Raw genomic sequence first — 18,570 nt, forward strand, 5'->3', positions numbered from 1 at the left:
ATACCTCAGAAGACACAGAAATTCAATCACATGAACTCATCAAACCAACTACACAAAAAGGCCAGCTGAACATTTCCAGAAGGAACACTGCTTTGTCCAGCACAAYGCTCAGTGTTTGATAAATACAGAGGATGGATGTGGTCCAATTTCCTATGACAGGCTACCCAATGGGCAGCCAATCCAATACATTATCCAGGGACCATGTGGCTATGTACAAGGARCAGGTGAAAAAGTCTTAAAAATTCACACAAATGCTCAGCATCAAATGTTGCATGTGGTGGAAGAGGGTCACAAAATGCACAGTTTGCCAGGATTACTGTAATCACCTGCTTTCAAAAACTATTTATGCTCAATTCAATAAAAGCAGTTCAAATGCCAAAGAACTAGGACCTGTTATTACAAGGTTGGGAAAAGTAAAACACAGTAGAATTGCTGAATGAGCACATTCTTTCTTGGCGCTGCTGCRGGAGCTGTACAAGAAGAGGATCTGACTTGGTTTTCTGCTTGAGCTACACCAGTTTCCAGAACCAGTTTCCAGAACCTGCTCTCCTGCACACCTACACCACTCGAAGCTCCAGGAAGCGCTGTCTGACGGCTTTGGAGGCAAGAACACGAGAAGCCACTTGCTCCTTTCAGCCCTGACAGCCTGGTGTGCCCAGACAGGAACACCTCTGGAGGAAGGAAGGCACTGGGAAGCTGCRTGCCATGAGAGCTGGCAGGCACCACTCGAGGGCTGAGGGCACTGCTGCAGGCAGAGACAGCAGCACTCACCAAATGTGGGGGACAAAATGTCTTTGCTCCCTCACCAGACCCACCRCTCCTTCCCACTGTGCCCCCTCACTGCTCATCAGAGCAACCACAGACTTACAAACTCTGCATAAATGAGTTTTATTATTTGGASTGCTACCTTTCTAGTTTTTCAATTAAGAAACACATCTACCAAACCACCTCGGCCTTTTCTTGTGTTTAATTTATTTAATAACTATGTCCAAGAGTAAACTAGAAAGAACTATAAAAGCAACTTTCCCCAGAGGCCAAGTCTATCACTCTGCCCGGCTCACACTGTTCTAACATTGTCACTTTTTTAATTGAATGCTGCATTAATTAGCTTCAGCAAAAAAAGTTTGTGAAATGCCCAGGGCCTGGGGCACTCTCATTCCTATAAACTTCAGAGCTGGATTCTCTGTGATCCAATAAGCAATTTCCTTCATCTTTTAATGCCCTCGTGAATGGTTTATTGAGGCAGCCTTTTACAACAAAACCTCTCRTAAAGCGCAGAGGCTGCACCAAGGCACAGCACTCGGGCACAGCCTCCATTSATCACAAAGCAACACTGCAGCAGCTGCCTCCTTTCAGTCACTAGCCTCTTCCCMTCGTCTGATGCAGAAAAACAAAAATAAGGCCTCATCTCCCAAGATTACCATGTCTTTCCATTTTTCAGATACACAAGGAAGAAAACACAAATATCTAGCAAGGAGAAAAAAAGAAAGTGGAAAACTGTAACAGTTTAATCCTTTAAAATTGTATGTACTAATTTCTTCCTCTGCCAAGAATTTGGTATCTCCTAAAAACAGTAATACAAATTAAATGGCTGAGGGGGTTTTGCTGTCTGTGTTGTTTGGTTGTTTTCTTTAATCTGAGGGATCTTGTCTGATGCCAACACAGAAAATAATTTAAAATGCTGTAACGAAGCATTCTAACCAGAAAACAAAATGAATTGATTGCTGAGGAGTAAAATGCCTTTCCAACACCCTGAAAAGTATCTCAGCAATTCAACTGTCCTGGGAGCTTCAAGCTACAAAGCTGAGTCACTGTTGCTGTGACAAGAAGACAGAGGAAGGTTTAAGAAAACAAATTCCTATTTCTTCCCCTGATCCTTCTCACATCTCATGCAGGGGCCATGAGAGCCAACCCAGGGAGAGCATCACCGCCACCACCAAGCCTGGAGAGAAGGCAAAGAGAAGGGCTCCAGAACACCATGAATGTCAAAGACATTAAWGCAAACACAAATATGAGCTGAAACCAGAGATTTCACAACAGCCATAGGTGGGAAGGAGGGGCTCCTATTAAGTGGAGTATGAAAATGCCACGCCCCTGGGTGAAGGATTTCCATGACGGTTTTATGYGAGTAATGGCAAAACTCGCATTGTGATTTCTTCTGCATGTCTCTCTAACAGGTTTGCTAATAAGCCTTCACTTTGCTCTGTACGGAAACAAATGCTGCTTTCAGTCAGCACCAGCACAGATTTTTAAAATCTTTTTGGAGCTAAAACTGGGGAAAGAAGAGTGAAAATTTTGCATCAGATCCTTCTTTCATGTCAGCAGTTTATTTCACACACTTAGAAATGACAGCATTCTGATCATCAGGTAGAAAGGCCACTCATTTATGAGTAAAGCAAGCAAGCACAGCACCCTTCAGCACACACTTAAAAGCACAGCAGGCCTCACAGCCTGGGAAGAACAGAGACTGAAAATAATTTGGGAGTCCTGGCAGAAAGTCAGCTAAACACAAAAGAGATTTACTCCAACCTTGACATGGGATATGGCAGTAACCGCTCCAGAAAGACTGGATGTCTCTTGCTAAAAACAGCTCAAGCATGTGCTGACTGCAGAAATTATRGTGAGAAAGCCTAAATGTACAGCCTCTTTGTAGTCTGAAGAACAGCCTTTATGGCCTAAACTGGACTACAGTCATATGATTATGGTGTCCTCCCTCCAGCCCTCTAGCTATTGACCTGGGCATTTTTCAGAGACATGGGATTGTTTGTTTTTTTGGGTTTTTTTTTTGTTTGTTTGTTTTTAATGTGTATTGTTTTTAATTTTTTATTAGAATTAACATTGTGCTTTAGAAAGAAACCATCACAATCCCATCATCTGTGGAAACTGTAACATGAGTTTACGGTTTTGAAATCTGATTAGCAGGTTCTGCTAATCAAATTTTTAGTTTTCCCAGAAACATATTATTAGGTAAAGAACATTCCCCCAGCCACACACACAGGATTAAAAGGCTTGTTTCATCAAATGCCATGAAGCACCTTCTGCTTACAACTCGTGCCAGCACCACCTTCCCTCAGTCTTTTAAGCCCAGTGATGAACTACAGCCGTTTTACATCTTGTGGGCTATTCTGGTGCATCAAGCTTGATGCATAATTTCTGTGTCTTGAGGCTTGCTCTAAGTGACATAAYCAGTATCAATGCATCAGTCCTCCCACAGGGCTCTCCCCTGAGTGCTGTGAAAATGAAGCTTCATTCCTCTCTCTGCACTCAGGCTGACCAGGTGTCCTGCAGGGTGCTCCACAGCAGGGATCTCTCCACAAATCCCCCAGAGATTTGCTTCTCCCTGCCTTCTCCCCAGCCCAACACCAGTGACAGCAGCTCCCAGTCTCTGCACTACAGAGAATGTGGGGATTTTTGTGGATGGGATCAGAACAGGCAAGCCCCAGTATCTGGGAAGCTGCTGCTACCACAATGGACAACCCAAGGCRTTCTCTGGGTGCTGCAGCTGCTTTGGTGGGTGGGCAGAGCCCCAGCCCATGGGCTCAGTGATGCTCTTCTCCAACAGCATCTGTGCTCTGGACACAAGTATTTCCATCGTCAGACTCAGACAGGGTCTGATGCTGCCACTACTGCCAATGCTGTTTTGGAGACAGAGCAGAAAATTTGGGACCTCTCAGCCTTTTGGGGTAAAGGCCCAGTACCTAGCAGATTTAAACTGGTTACACCAGCTGCGCTTTGCTTAGTTGCTTCTTTTTATTTTCTAAGGCCGATTGGGATATTTGTCACAAATCCCAATCTTGCTTTTTGAGTAATTTTGTATCTACTGAACTTTAAAGTGGGACTTGAACTAGAAAAGAAGAAAAAGGCATTCCCCCACTAAGTTTGTGGTTGTTCATGCAGCAGTCAGGGTAAGATGTATCAAGTTTTTCATTTAGGCATCATTAAGCACAGGATATTAAGCACAGAAAAGCCACTTCACTATTCACAAAAGCTGCTGTCATTAGTTTCTCTCAAAAGACATTGCTTTTCAAAGGTGGGACTGAGGCCAGAGTCTCCAAGAAAAAAAATTTGAGCTGACAAATCATAACAGGCTGCAAAAGAAAACTGAAGCAAGCTTTTAAAGCCCAARTAGTGAGGTCATGCAGTCCCTAAATAGCTTAATAAGTCATTCTGGGCTATCTGGCTTCATTTCCTTGTGATGGAARTTCAGATTGGAAAGGGAAGAACAGCATATTCCTTCACTGGGCACAGACACTCAATGCTATATTTCTCTCAAAGCATGGCTAMGCAGTTCAACACAACTCAAAATTGCACTGTGAGTTGCAGTGCCAAGTCCTACTCCAGAGCAGGAGACTGCCAAATAAAATACAGTGAAAGGGTCAGCATTCCTTTGTAAATGGATGTACTTGATATGTGGAGGACTAAGTGTCCATGTGACTGTTAGTGCTGAGCAAAGTCTGGCATTGTGGATGAAAATACTGTTTGCATTTCAATTTGCCCTTTCCAAATGTAGCAGCATTTCTGGTGATGCTAGTTTTGACGTGCAGCACTACTTCACTCAACAAGAGATTTGCAAGAAGCAGGAATGAGAAAGCAGAACATTACTTTAAATGTCACTAGAAAATGAAAATAAAATCTGTGTCTGCAAGGATAATTGGGCAAAGATATCCAGGGAGCCTCTCACAAGGAGATAAAGGGGGGCAGAGCCCAGTGCGTCTTGTTATAACAATGATGCCTCCCAGCTTTTCCAGACATCCCGCAAGAGCCAGGCAGATAAGGACAAAGCCACCAGGCTGCCTGGCCATGMTAACCATGATAACTGCTGCCACAGCACCCCATCAGCTCCCCTCAGCTGGCTGAGCGTGCACCCCAATGCCACCCACCAACAGCACCATCAGCCCTGCCAAACAGAAGGGGCAGAGCCAGCCTCATTACCTTGTATATACACTTGTGTAAGTCGCTAAGAACTCCCTCCTCCTCCTCCTCRTCCTCCTTCGTGGTCTCCTTTTCCTGAGCAAAGAGCCGCCGCCTGCCYGTCTTCAGTGGGACGTCGACCTCTTTTAACTTGTTGCGGAAGCCATTTTTGTGAACCACGCCATTGATGAGTCCATTTTTGGGCTCAAACCGGGGCAAGGAATGGAACTTGTAGGCATTCTCTGAATGTCCCTCCAAAGGTCCTTTCCTCTTCTCCAGGATTTCCTTTTCCAGCAAGACCTCCTTCTCCAGTTTCTTGTGCTCCTCAGGGGAGAGGGAGTCGTAGGAGAGCAAGTACTGGCAGTAGGCTTCTTGCAGCTTGGCCAGCCTGTCCTGTGCAGTTTTGGGGATGCGCAGCATRTCTGCCAGCTTGTTCCATTTCTTGAGGTCAGTCACTTGCTGCATCCCCCCCATCTCGTTGATCAGCTGGACGAAGCAGGCCAGGTCGAGCTCGCAGCCTCCTGGGGTCCACACGTGCCGGGCAGCAGAGGAAGGGAAAGGCAAACACAGGAGCAGATTAGGAAAGCTGCAGTCAGCTCGAGTTGTATGTGCTACCAGGCTGGGCACACAAGGGACATGACAGCTCCAGTCACCTGGGCACTGGAGCAGATTTGTCCCTCTCTTCTATGCCTCCTGCTGAAGAGAGGCACACTCCCCTGTTTTGCCAAGTTATTTCATTCMCAGGCTGTATTTTGCTACTTTCAACAACATTCCCTATGATTCAGTTTGCTATCATCCTCAAGTTTAATTCCCTTCTCTTCTCAGAGCACCCCAGKCTATGTCCTTGACACACATCTGTCCCTTCATCATTACCCAGTGGCTGGGGAGATGAGAGCTGCCCAGCTCTGTTGAAGCCCACACACTCTAACCCACCACCAGTCCCACATCTGGATCATACCAGGAATAAACAAAAGCAGTGTCTGCTGGAGTATTGGCCATCAGAAAGACAAACACTTATCATTTCTGGAAGCAAAATATAAATGATTTAATATTTGCACAACACCTTGAATGAAGTCAGTATTTAAAAAGGAGCACAGTAACATTATTAWTTTCCTACAGGTAATAAAATCCTGATAAAAACCAAAGGGAGGCAGTGGATCGTTTGGGGTTGGAGACTGCAACTGCATAAGAAGTTCCAGACATATTATTCTTCCAGTCTGAGGCCATCCATATTTTATACTCCATTCTGGTTTTGTACATTTTAAGATGACTAGCACATTTCACACTCCAGTCAAAGGAAAAGGAGAAGGGAATAAAAAAAAGGATTATACAAACTGCAGCATAAAAAGCAGCCAAATGGACGAGGAACAATAAAAGAAACATCATAAATACTCTCAAAGCACAGAAATAAATCATCAGTGTAAAAAGTGAAGAAATGGCCTGAAGACCACCTACAATTCAACAGGRCGCTGTTCAAGGAAAAAAGAGAATTAATACAAAACCAGCGTCAACATCTCTGCCGCCACACTGTCTCCCCTTTGCCTTTTTCTTGAAGGAAAGTAAAGAACCATTATGCCACAGCCATTTCAGAGCACTCAGAAATGCTATTGCAACAGAGGAGGGCAAGATGCAGCATTATAGTAAATATTTACTGTAGGATGCATGGCTACATCATCCTAAGTCATATCATCTTGCCTGCTAGCACAAGCTGGTTACTTTTTCAAACTACCCTCTGCTACATCTCTGAGATGCTTCATTGCTGATTCCAGTTTTCCTTCTTCCCTCTGCTTTTCCCTCTTCCACCACTTGTGCYAATCCAGTGAGGAGGGAGGCTTAGCAGTGTAAACCTGTGTGCAACTTTTTGGGACAATGGTCGAGASTGAGGCAGAGCAGCACCAGAGGCTGCTCACATTTATACTGCCCACAGAGCACAGGGCAAAAGGGTTTGGCTGCAGCCAAAACCAAGGATAAGGCTTTCAGTAGCATATGATAAGGGTGGAGGCAGACCATGAAGCAGCAGATTTTTCCTATTTAGTACATTTAAGAGTGGAGTGGGGGAGATTTTAAACAGGTCCTGAAGCTGAGAAAAGGTAAATGCCTTCTGGGGAAAAGCCCAAAATTAGTTTGGGAAGTTTTCTTTCCTTCTTTCCTCTTTAATCTTCCATACATACTATAAACACAACTTTCAAGATGGCCTCTGTTACTTTTTTGGTCAGTGGTTCCTACTTGCAGGTCACAAATAATCTGAARGTGTAGCTTTCCATGCCAACAGACTCAGCAATCTACAAAAAGCTGGGTCACATACTCCTAATTTGCAAAGTGTGGCCCAGATTTCCCAGATATGTGCACTTCAGTGGGACAAACAGCACACACCCAGTTGAGGGTCCTGGTTTCAGCACTGCTGAAAATTTAATTTACTCCCGCATCATGGAACAATCACTCACAATCACACTGCAATATTAGAGCTCGAGTAGCACTTCATTCAACCAGAGCCTACAGCTAAGGTTTGCAAAATGCTCTCAATTATAATTCCATTTCACACAGTCATAACTTTTGGAAATATCTCAGACTGATGTTTTCCAGGATCAACCTAAGCTTGCTGCTTAAGCTTTCCTTGAAAGACTGAAAGGAAAAAAAAAAAAAGAAGAAGGAAAAAAAATCCAACAACAACAAAAAAGGAGTTCTAAACTCTTAAAAAGCACATGCAGCAAAATGACTTAAATAGGATCTGGCATGTTATGTAAAAACAATGTCTAGCTTCTTTTTTTTTTTAAATTGCCTTAATTTCCTAAGTTAGGAATACTTTTGAATTGCCTAGTGAGCAAGCTCATTTTAAAAAATAAAATCTTAAATCTTCAGGTATGCATTTAATACCAAATGCTGGCACTACACAAGCCATTGGCAGAAGTCCCACTAACTTCAATGAAAATGTGATTTGGCCCTGAGTGAAGGGCTATGTATGCATGTCTACTTAAATAAACGTGCATTTATCACCACCGATTATTTTATATGCTTCCTGCTAGAACCAACACACTTTTCCTCTTTGCACACTGATGATCTCCAGCTTCATTTCTCCATTTTGCTTTTGATTTTAAACACAGGACAGGTAGGAAATTAACTGCAGAAAGGATACGTAGAATGCAAATTTGTAAGAGACCACAGTTTGCTCTGGTTTTATGGCACCCAGAATAGAATCTTGCCTATTCATTAGGYTCTTAGGTGCTTAAATAATACAAATAATTAACAGTAATGCCATCTTAATGCCAAGTTAAGGTATTTCATTAAAAAGTTAACACTGTTCCAGGAGCGTTAATCGAGCTGTCTTGCACATTTTCTTCTCTCTTGCCAATGTAAATTTAATTAATTATTCTTCTCTATTAGCATACAACCATTGCATACATTAGGCACACGRAATGTTCACTTATTGCTGCTTGAGTGATTTTAATTTTCAGATTTCCTTGAATGTTTTTGCACAGCTTTTGCAACAAAGCGCTAACCCCTCGTTCCTCCTTCTTAAAATTTTGTTATTTCTCTCCTGTACCCTGCATCAGTTCACCATAAAGTGTGCAATCATTTTGTGTGCTTTTATGCATTTTCCCTCAGTTACCATATGTGATATAAAATAAAGTTTCAAAAGGAGGAGGCAGGGGGAGGAAGTGTTGTGAATTGGTTAAACAGAAAAGAGTGTCCTTTAATCCAAACAGTGTTGAGAGCTGCCTCAGGTCAGATAATGCCTCAGAGGCAAAACTCTAGCCTCAAGTTGCAACATGCAGGTTCTGCGAGCTCTTGACTCAAAACACTTCAAAAACAAAGGGAAGAACTAACAAAAATTGGAAACACAGGTTTTCTTACTATGTAGTGGCTGTAAAGGCAGTAGAGACGGAGGTAGCTCACTCAACAGTTCATTTGTATGCTGCTGTTGTCATGTTTTTACAAACTATTGTCACATTTTTGTCACGTGTCATATCTGACAACAGACCATAAACCAAGAATTCTGTTAAATAAATGATTCTCACTCAGGCATTAKCCCTGGCAGACACCTGCTGGGAGAAATAATGAAACCTCCATTTTGCAATCAACTACATTTTACTGCCTATTCTTGACACTTAATGGTTGTTAAATGTCAGCAGGTCACTGCAAATTTGTGATTTTAAGTGTCTGAGTACCCAAACACAAGTCAGTTCTGAGATATTTTCTTTCCCCTTTGGTTAAATGTTTTTAAAGGAAGAAGGGGCGGGGGGGAATGTATTAAAACTTGACAGCATTGCAACCTGTTACRAAGATATCTTTGGAAAGGTCCGAAAAATATTCTGAGGCAGCCTTTAAAACGAGGCCATCAATATCCACAGTTGTACTACCTACAAAAATAAACAGGAGGGAAAGAAGGAGATTCTGAAATCTGCAGACCTAGATCCCAAAAAGCATTTTTTCTCCTGGGTGAAATAGGAAGGAAAATGGCAATATAAAGTCGCCCTGGAAAACTCTCTGAAAATTTACCTGCACGGTGCCTGACCAATGGAAAAGGAGAGGGATGCAGAGCTCTGCAGCATTAATTGAACAGGGTTTGGTTAAGCATAAAGGCAAACGGAGCACAGAGTCGTACACGGGCACACAGAAGCAAAGGACACGGAACCACAGCCCTTACCTATGAGTGGGAGTTCATCCATGGTAATGCCCTGAGATTTGAGGTGCTTCTTGATACAGGCCAGCCGCTGCACGTTGGGTCCCCAGCGCCTGCCTAGCTTGTGTATGTGCTGAATCTGTGTCACAAACCGCATTTCGTCATTTAGCTTGCACTCAGGTCTCCAGTCTGGAGGAGGAATCACCCTGCACATCCCATACTTCTCTACCTGAGCTCGGACTGACTCAATGTATATCAGCGGGTCGTGAAATTCCTTGGTGGAGGGCCTAAGGATGGGAATCTCCCCCAGCATCCCCCACCCAGATTTACTACTGCCCTTTTCGTGCTTTCCCATTGAGTCTTGTGGCTTGTGCAAGGACTCCGCTTGAGAGGTAGAACGATTTTCACAGGAGGCATTTTCAGTTTTGCCATGTGCTTGTTTCCCTGGCGTACTCTTTCCAGCAGTGGCTCTTTTCGGCCTATTTCTTTCCAAACTCTTCTCTGGCACTTCCTTTCTAAGGTGTCCATTCAGCAAAGGCTTTTCTACTGCTGCCTTTTTGCTGGCAGCTTCTGCCAAGTTGACAGCCCCTCTCATTCTCTTTGTGGGCGAYTGTATTTTGTCTACGTGATTCGTCACTTCCAGCCTCCTCTTGGAATTGCGCAGCCCCTCCCTCAACTGTCTCCCCACCTCCTTAGTGCATGTCTTTTGGTTAAACTTGCCATTGACTTTTACACCATTAACAGCGGTATTGTTAGACTTGGATGCTCCAAGGGATAGCACCTGTTTGCGGGTTTTTGCATTGCTACTTTCTAGTTTCCCTGAGATTGTGTGGTTGACAGGTGAACTGGATTTGTGGTGATTTAGTTTGGTTTCCTTGACCAGTTCTTTCTTGGCTTTGGTGTATGTGACAGTTCCCTTTGTCACTGTTGCAGTGTACTTCACAGTTTTGGACGGTGAAGGTCTGACTTCTCTCATCTTTTTGGCACTGGCTGCATTTGCACTCGGAGATGATATTCGAGTGACTCCGTTGACTTTAGAAACCTGAAATGCCAGAAGTGTTGCAGAAGGAGAAGAAGGAAGGAAACAGAAAACAGAAAATTAAATTAATRATGTGACCACTCAGCCCCAATGTCCCACTTGCTGGACAACCACATTCCACAGTCCTGACTCCTGGACCCGTCGTACAATCCTCACATAATCATTTGCACACAGGCAAGAGGGGACTAGGTATTTATAATAATCAAATGAAACAGAAATTTGGGTGTTTTGTCTTTTTTTTAAAAAAAATTGACCAGAAAGCCCCCAGTCTTGCTTTCAGAGGGTAAACAGTCTCTGGCATTGGAAAGGGTGGGGTGTTTTGTTTGCACTACCCCCTTCTTTCTTGTCTACCAAAACACAGATACACTGATTAACAAACTAAARTCCTTCATTAACTCTTTTTCTGGCCCTCAAGACACTCTCTTTCTCCCACCCGACTTCCTTCAGGTGCACACACATTTCGCTACTTAGCAGACAAAGCAGGCAACATATACTGTCTATTCTAACTGGAACCTGCACGTTTTGCAAAAAGCACACACAGAGATTCAAATCAATTTACCATCTATCTGTGCACACATAAAAAAAGAGATGTGGATCACATTATGCACCCAACAGATCAGCATGGCCATGAAGGAACCAATCTGTCATACACAWTAAATGTTGGGCAGCACATTGCTGCTGAAGTCAATAATTTGAAATTTTAAAAATGTATATAGTAGTCCAATGTATTTATTTTTAAGTTTGGTATCTGGGCAGTTTTGCTGACATTTATTCTATTAGATCATATTGTGTCAATGCAGCTTAGAATTGCTGGACTCTGCTGCTTTCTGTTAGATATTTAAATCCAGTCATGAGACTAGAATTAGTATTTTAACTACAGGGAGTGTTAAAGACCAGAAGCAATCCTCAGCTACAAAGGGAATTGAGACAGCTCAGCATCACCAAAGCTAAACCCCTCTACTAAAAAACTGAAGTTCAAGTTCAAACCTCAAACAAATTTCAGCATTTACACAACTTTAAACATTGACTTCTCACCTCCTTAAATAACTGTGAGTGCAGAAAAACACATCCAGAAGTCAGGAACATTGAAAAAAGTGAAAGCATACATTACAATAGCCCCTTATCAGCACTCAGGTGAGTAACACCATTTCCTGYAGAGTTGTAATACTTTCTCCAGTGGGATTTCAAAATCCTTGCCAAATCTGCAAGCATGGCAGCTTCTCTCAAATAAATGCAAGAACTGCAGTCACTTATATAACAGGGATRATATAAAACGGGTACCAAACAAAGACTGAAAATACTGTGCTATGGTCTTGCACTAAGTGATTTGTGAAGAGGAACTGGAACATGGAGATTCTGCACACTCACACCTACACATGTGTGTTTGTGTGTGTTCATGCACATTTTCTCCTCTGGGCTCCAGAAGCGGCAGCAGGAGTAATGTCCTTTAAAAAAAAAAATCTACATTCTTGTCCTTCCTGCGCTTGCAAGGTAGAAACACTTAAGGAAAACCCAGTTAACTGATGACATGAGTTTTTACCTTGAGCATTTCAAAGATGTATGAGGTATCATCTGGAAAGCAAACACTTGCAAACAGAAATGCATTTGCCCATTTCCCTTGAAATTTAAGCAGTACTCTATGTTTGAAATGGAGGCCTGGGTTTGACTTTTACAGAACTTTTTCATGTTGCAGAAGAGACACAGATAAGAGTGCTGCTGAGACATTGCCTYTTGCCTGCAGCAGTCACAACAAGCATTGAACATTCCTGGCTTTATAAATAGCCAGGAACATTGATTACAGATCTAGACTAATAGTGAAGAATTGATTGAGAACTGGAAGGGGAAGGTAATCCGGGTGACTGTGATCATGAAATGAGTTTTCATTTCTAAGATGTGACAACAGTTGAGAAAGGATAACCAACTCAAAAAAGAACCCCAAAACCAGAAACAATAAAAACAAAAGCAACAACAACAAACAAACAAAACTCCCCCCCCCACAAAACAACCAAAACAAAAAACAGTAAAAAAAAACCAAACCAACAAACGAACAAAAAAAACCCAAAAAAACAAAACAAACAAGCAATCAAAAAACAACCATAAAAACAAAAGAAAAGGAAGATCCACCTGAAAACATCCAAACCAAGGCAATTTGCACTCAGAAGAAAGGCACAAAGCACAGGCCATTATACCTGTTCCCAAAATTCTTTAACGATTGGAAAATTAGAAAATAATCAGAGTAAAAAGTGGTAATACAATTACGTGACTAAGGGCAACTACACTGGAAAATAAAAAAACACACATTGTGTTTATTTACTGTCAGAAAGGCCAAGGAGCTAAAGAAACGTCAGTTAGCAAGAAACTAAAACAGAAAAAAGAATTGTACAAACCTTAAAAATACAAGATAATAGCAGAAGAGCTAAAACACCACACAAGGAAAGAAAACAAATGTCTGACTTAAGTGTCCCTGTTTCTTGCATTAACCTTCACTAGAAGTGGCACTGACTGAATAGTTACCAGGTATAGAACATAATCCATTTAACAAAAAGGCTAGGAAAGCAACCAGAGTGAGCTAGAAGGTACCTAGATGACTTAGGGCATGGCTCCTGGAAATAACCTGGGGGCCGACAGAGAGTCTACCTAATTTCAAACCCTAAAATAATTCTGGAACAAATCATCAAACAGCTAACTTGCAAACACACAAATGAAAATAAAATAATGTTAAAAACAAAACAGTTTTGCCAGAATAGCAAATCAAGCAAATTTGGCCATCTTCTGACAGACACCTGGCTGAGCAGGTAAAGAAGTACCTCTGCTTCAGCAGGATTCCAGTCACTMTCCCCTGACACATTCCATCAAACAAACTCCTGAGACACATCCCAGACATAATTACTCTAAAGTGGCCTCACAAGGGACTAAATAAAGTAATCCTCAAGAAACGTTTTCATTGTCATAGTTCTCTATTGTCCTGGGAGGGYATTTCACGTGTCTTTCTGCAGGGACTTGGCTTAGGCTTGGTTCTACCAAGTATTTTCATTATTGTACAATTTGACAGTGAAACACACCTGGAAGGGGCTGTAATCACTCAACGACAAGATTAAAATCAAAGTCAATCCTGAGGAACCTATATCAGAACATTTCTACAGTAAKAGGAAGTGCTATTTTTAGGAAGCACAAATCATTCATATGTAGGGGAAGAATAACATTTGGGGAGCATAGGGAGATGAAAAACTCTATAACAGTCTCCTGATGCATAAAGAGCTGCKTTGGAAAGAGACAGTAAATGCTCTTTCCATGTTCACTGAGAAAAGTGGGAGAAAAAATCCCTTTAAATGTCTACAATGATCTGAGGCACAACTAGGAAAACTTGCTCATCAGTACAAACGGGAAACACCAGAAGAAGCTGCCAACTGACACTGTGGAGTCTCCTCTACAGAGGTTTTCAGAAGGTTTCAGGAGGCTGGAGCTGTATCAGTGGATAATCAAGAAAAAGCCTCAATGTGAGCAGTCAGGGGGCATGGAGGCACCTTGTCACTCTGCTCTAAGGAAGCTGTGACCAGAAGTGTCAAGGGCCACCTGGGGCACCCCTTCAGCAASGACTGGTGACACAGGGGCTACAACAAAACACAGGAAAGTGCTTGTGGAAAAAAGCAATATTCTCACAGCATCTCTTATTCAAAGGAAAACATATCATCAACACCATCACATTTAAGACAGATCCCTCTTTTCTCTCTTTTACTGAACTCCTGCTCTGCAGTAAAACACAGTATGATAACTTTTAAGTTTTAGTCTTTTAAAAGACAAATGGGACCAGCACAGTCTTGCAGCAATTGGTTTGGTAGATTTGAACAAGTCTACATACACACCTCTGCATAGCACTGAGGATTCAGCCTCCAGARACATACACAACAAATAAACAACCTGCTTGATAGCAACCACAGTGATAAGAGCAACATTAGCAACACTGACAAAAGATTTGGTCCCAAACCAATYCAAGTTATGCAACTGATCTTGAATTCATTCATTAAAATAGTTCTGYGCTGACATAGTTCAACAGAAGTAAATTACCATATTAGGCCAAGAGAGGGCCCCATTGAACTACATTTCATTTGCTCACAACCCTTTTAGGATTTTGGAATATAGCAAAGGAGAAAGAGAAAGAAGCAAGGTACCAGTGACAAGTACAAGGGCACATCAGAAGAAGAAAAACAGAAAGAGATTTAAAAAAGAAAATCTCTGGTAATTTCTAGTGTTCTGCCTTTATTTTCTCTAAGACTTAACAAAACAAAATCACACATAAAAAACCATGCAAATGCAGTGATCAAGGAGCAAAAATATAGTGGATGGAGGAGGAAAATGTGGCTGRCACCCTGGGAAAATATATCTATTTTAGAAAATATTGAAAAAGTCAAAGACTCAGGACAACAGCAGGAAATTTGGAAATGTCCCATAACTGGTAAGTCTAAGGTTTTGGACAAAGCTAAGTCTTTCTGTCAGGCAAAATGCATAATCCACCTTTAATTAGTTGAAGCCACATTTTCATTAAAATTGGTAAGAAAGTACTTGCACTGCTGTGGGTTGCAGAAGAAAACTTAGGTACTTAATAATCTTTTATTGAAAAAAAAAAAAAAAAGAAAACCTACATCATCTCAACTTAACCTTCCCTTATTTTCTGAAGCCCGGAGACCACCCTTGGTGAGGTGTCCATATGGTGTGACTGCTGGTTGTACTGCAGTGCTTTAAATTTTTTCTCCATTGCATTCCACACAATTGAAAACATTTTATATTCTATGAAGCAAAACTACTTGGACTGTAGACAAAATTGTTCTACACTTGCCTTTTTCCTTTCAGAACTACCTTCAGAAGTGACAGCTGTTGACTTTCACAACAGTTTTAATCAATCAAACTGTGACGATACAACTTTAAAGCAATTCACACAAGTGTTCGAGTAAGTCAAAAGAATTAAGAGGTGCATCYTTACATTTTGGGAAACTTGTTCAACACTTATTGAAGAGCTCATAACAGAGCAAGGACCACAGGATGCTGGTGATCACAAGACAGAATTCCAAAATGATGCAAAAGAAGGCAGACATTCACACTGATGCCTTGATAAGGGCAATTTGCCGTGGAGGAATAAAGAACTGAAGTCTTACAGAGGTACAGGCAAATAAACTGTAAATAGCCTTCAGTATCTCAGATTTGATTTAGAAGGTAATAAAATCCGATGGAGACACTTCAGGCACCACCACTGAAACACACAGCACTAAAGATTTCCTCAGCAAGAGTATCACTGCTTTTCTTTTTGCTAKTTTTCATTTCTAAGCCTGGGACTGAGAGGTGCCATTCAAAGGCCTTAGCAGCCCTTACAAGATGGAAATTCCACCTCCACTCAAGACCAGGTCAGCCTACTTCAAAGAAAAACCTTTAGATGTCAGCAAGCAAAGGTTATCCCTAATGAGGCTCTTGAGAATTAACCACTGCAAAACAACCAACCAACAACATCAACAACAACAACAACAACAAAGACAACAACAGCAACAAAAGCACCAACCACCAACCCAAAAAAATATCCCAGCTTCAGCCTGACTAAGGACAGTCACAAGCACTGAAATACTGGAAATACTGGTCCACTAAGATCTCGCATCCAAACTCAAGCTGGGCTGAAACAAATCTCTTGCTGAATTTTTCTGCTAGCTTTCAACCAAGTAACATAGAACTCTAAAAATTTCTCCCACCAGATACCTCCACTAAAGGCAATATTCTAGAGCATCTTCTTKAAGCATCAGAACCATTTTCCCCAGAGTTCAAGGTTTGTGCTTCACACATGCAAACCAAGGCATGTGAGTGCAACGCCAGGCTCTCCACAGCACCAGTGAGGCCCTRAGAAAAGCCACACAAACCAGCTCCTTCTTCCATGTGCTGCCAGCCTGGGCACTGTCAGCACGGAGTGCCAGGCAGAAAGGTTTCATAAATAGCAATGTGAACTTTAGTCTGTCATATGGATATACCAGACAATAAAAAGACGGGTTGTAAAGCAAGCTTTATCATACTGACTTCTCACGTACATATACTTTTCCTTTTTCCTCTCTTTTTCCTTTTTTTCACTAAAAATTAACTCCTGCTGCTCCAGAGCATGCTTTTAAGGATTGCCACGTTCAATTTAAAACAAGCAGTGGAAAAAAGAACTTAGAACCTTAAAAGACTGTTTCCMGTGTGTCCACAGCAGAGTAGAACTCATTACCTGTTTCCTTAAGTCCTGAGCCGATCTATGAAGAGTGTGGTGGTTGTTAGCCATGAGCCCTTTCGTAGAGGAGCCAGTGTTTGTAGTAGGATGGTGATTAGCAGCAGCCTGGTCTTTTCGACTCTCAGCCTTATGTTCGCTGTTCCTCTCCTTCCCTGGGKTGGCCTCTTTGCTTTTGTGTTTCTGAGCAGGTTCTTTCTCCTTCGATGATTTGCTGGACCCATTGAAAACTGAGAAGAGAGAAAATCAGGTTATTAAGGAGAAAAAAAGAAAAGAAAAAGTATGCAAGACCAAACATTTCATTCAAAACATCACCATTTTCTCTGCTCTCAGTGTTGGATATTTAGTGAATGCCTACTTACATCTAAAGTTAAATCAATATAGAAGCACTATTTTGCAAATTTCTTTATATGAACAGATTTACTAAAGTATTTCCTCTGCTTGTTAGCACACATTATCTTTAATATCCAAATTAAAACATACAAGGTATATTACTGTTTTGACTGACCTAAATTTAGAATTATGAGTTTGATTTTTATTTATGACAGTTTTAATCATCTTTTTTTGCTCTTCAGTGAGGGAATTCTAAACATAAGCTAAAAAGAAACAAAAATTATTTTTATATACCAACGTAGAAGAAAGAAAACATTCCATGAAAAAGCGTGTTTTGTTTTCATCAAGATCCAAACTGCTGAATCAAACTGACAGCAGTTTGCCCATAGCAGATAAGCTGCAAATAGAAAAAGGTACTTCTGCAAAGAAAGGAAAATACTAAAACCATTTTGGAACATGTGACAAGAAATAATTCTGGGACCTAAGCTGATCACTGCAGCCTTTTAATGAAGTGAAGGGGTAAGAAAGCATGCAACAGAAACCTTTATTTTTTGTACAATAAATAGTATGCGAAAGCATACAAGCAACTTTAGTTCCTGTCTCTCTGCTGAATTTAGGAGTAGTCACTGCTCTTCTGTTATCAGGGAACATGAAAAGCTGAAGCTAAAACAAACAAAAAAAAAATCACATCATATTTCTCTGTCTGTTAATCAAAAATGTGCTGAATTCGTATCAGCAATGCCCCCTCTTCAGTCGAGCACYTGACAGAGGTTCACAAGGTTTGTGATCCAACATCCACCATGGCAAGCGCACTCCTGCCTTTTGCTCTGATTTTTATCTGCTTTTTTTTGACATGTTTAGGAAAGGATGTAAACAAGAAACTTCGTAAATACTTAACAGCACAACTATTTGAATATCAGTTATTACACACAACATACACATCTGTTTGGGAACAGTAACTAAATGCATTAAGTTACTGTTTTCCTGTGAAGTCAAACTTTTCTTTTGTCACTTAAGGTGATATTCCTACAACATACACCTTCTTATCCAAGTTGTGAAGCTWAGCTGTCTCTACTGATGCCCTGCAGTATCACAGTAGGAGAAGCAGAAAAAGTAGTGATAAAAACTCAACAATCCTGCTGGACAGGAGGAGCAGTTAAGCTGCCTTTGAGTAGACCCTAGCTCCAAACCTTCCCAAGCAGCTATCCACCTTCCTCAACATCTCCAACAGCCAGAAATCCAGCAAACTACTGGCAAATTTTATATTCAAATAATTTATCATATTCAGTCAGTTGTAAGTGTTAAAGCAGATTATGTAAAAAAAAGAAAAAACTGCAATTGCTTTTCCTCCTCCCTTCCCCCTTGCATAAATGGAGTAAGAAGGAGAGAAAAGCTGTCAGCAGCGGAGTCGCCACAAATTTCCCCATG

The 18,570-nt window shown here is 41.5% G+C and overlaps 1 protein-coding gene across 1 annotated transcript in view; it reads right to left on the reverse strand.

The window, feature by feature from the left end:
* The window catches only part of JARID2 (jumonji and AT-rich interaction domain containing 2), a 209,846-nt gene that overhangs the window by 17,540 nt on the left and 173,736 nt on the right, over nt 1-18,570 (reverse strand). Inside the window, exons 6-8 of the mRNA XM_057365340.1 lie at nt 16,810-17,039; nt 9,557-10,574; nt 4,933-5,432 (exon numbers count right to left, since the gene is read on the reverse strand). Of these exons, the coding sequence (XP_057221323.1) occupies nt 4,933-5,432; nt 9,557-10,574; nt 16,810-17,039 (1,748 nt within the window). The remainder of the gene's footprint in view (nt 1-4,932; nt 5,433-9,556; nt 10,575-16,809; nt 17,040-18,570) is intronic.

This window comes from Malurus melanocephalus, unplaced genomic scaffold (genome assembly GCF_030028575.1).
Source record: "Malurus melanocephalus ecotype Western Australia unplaced genomic scaffold, MMel_1.1 scaffold_51, whole genome shotgun sequence".
NCBI classification, from domain to species: Eukaryota; Metazoa; Chordata; class Aves; order Passeriformes; family Maluridae; genus Malurus; species Malurus melanocephalus.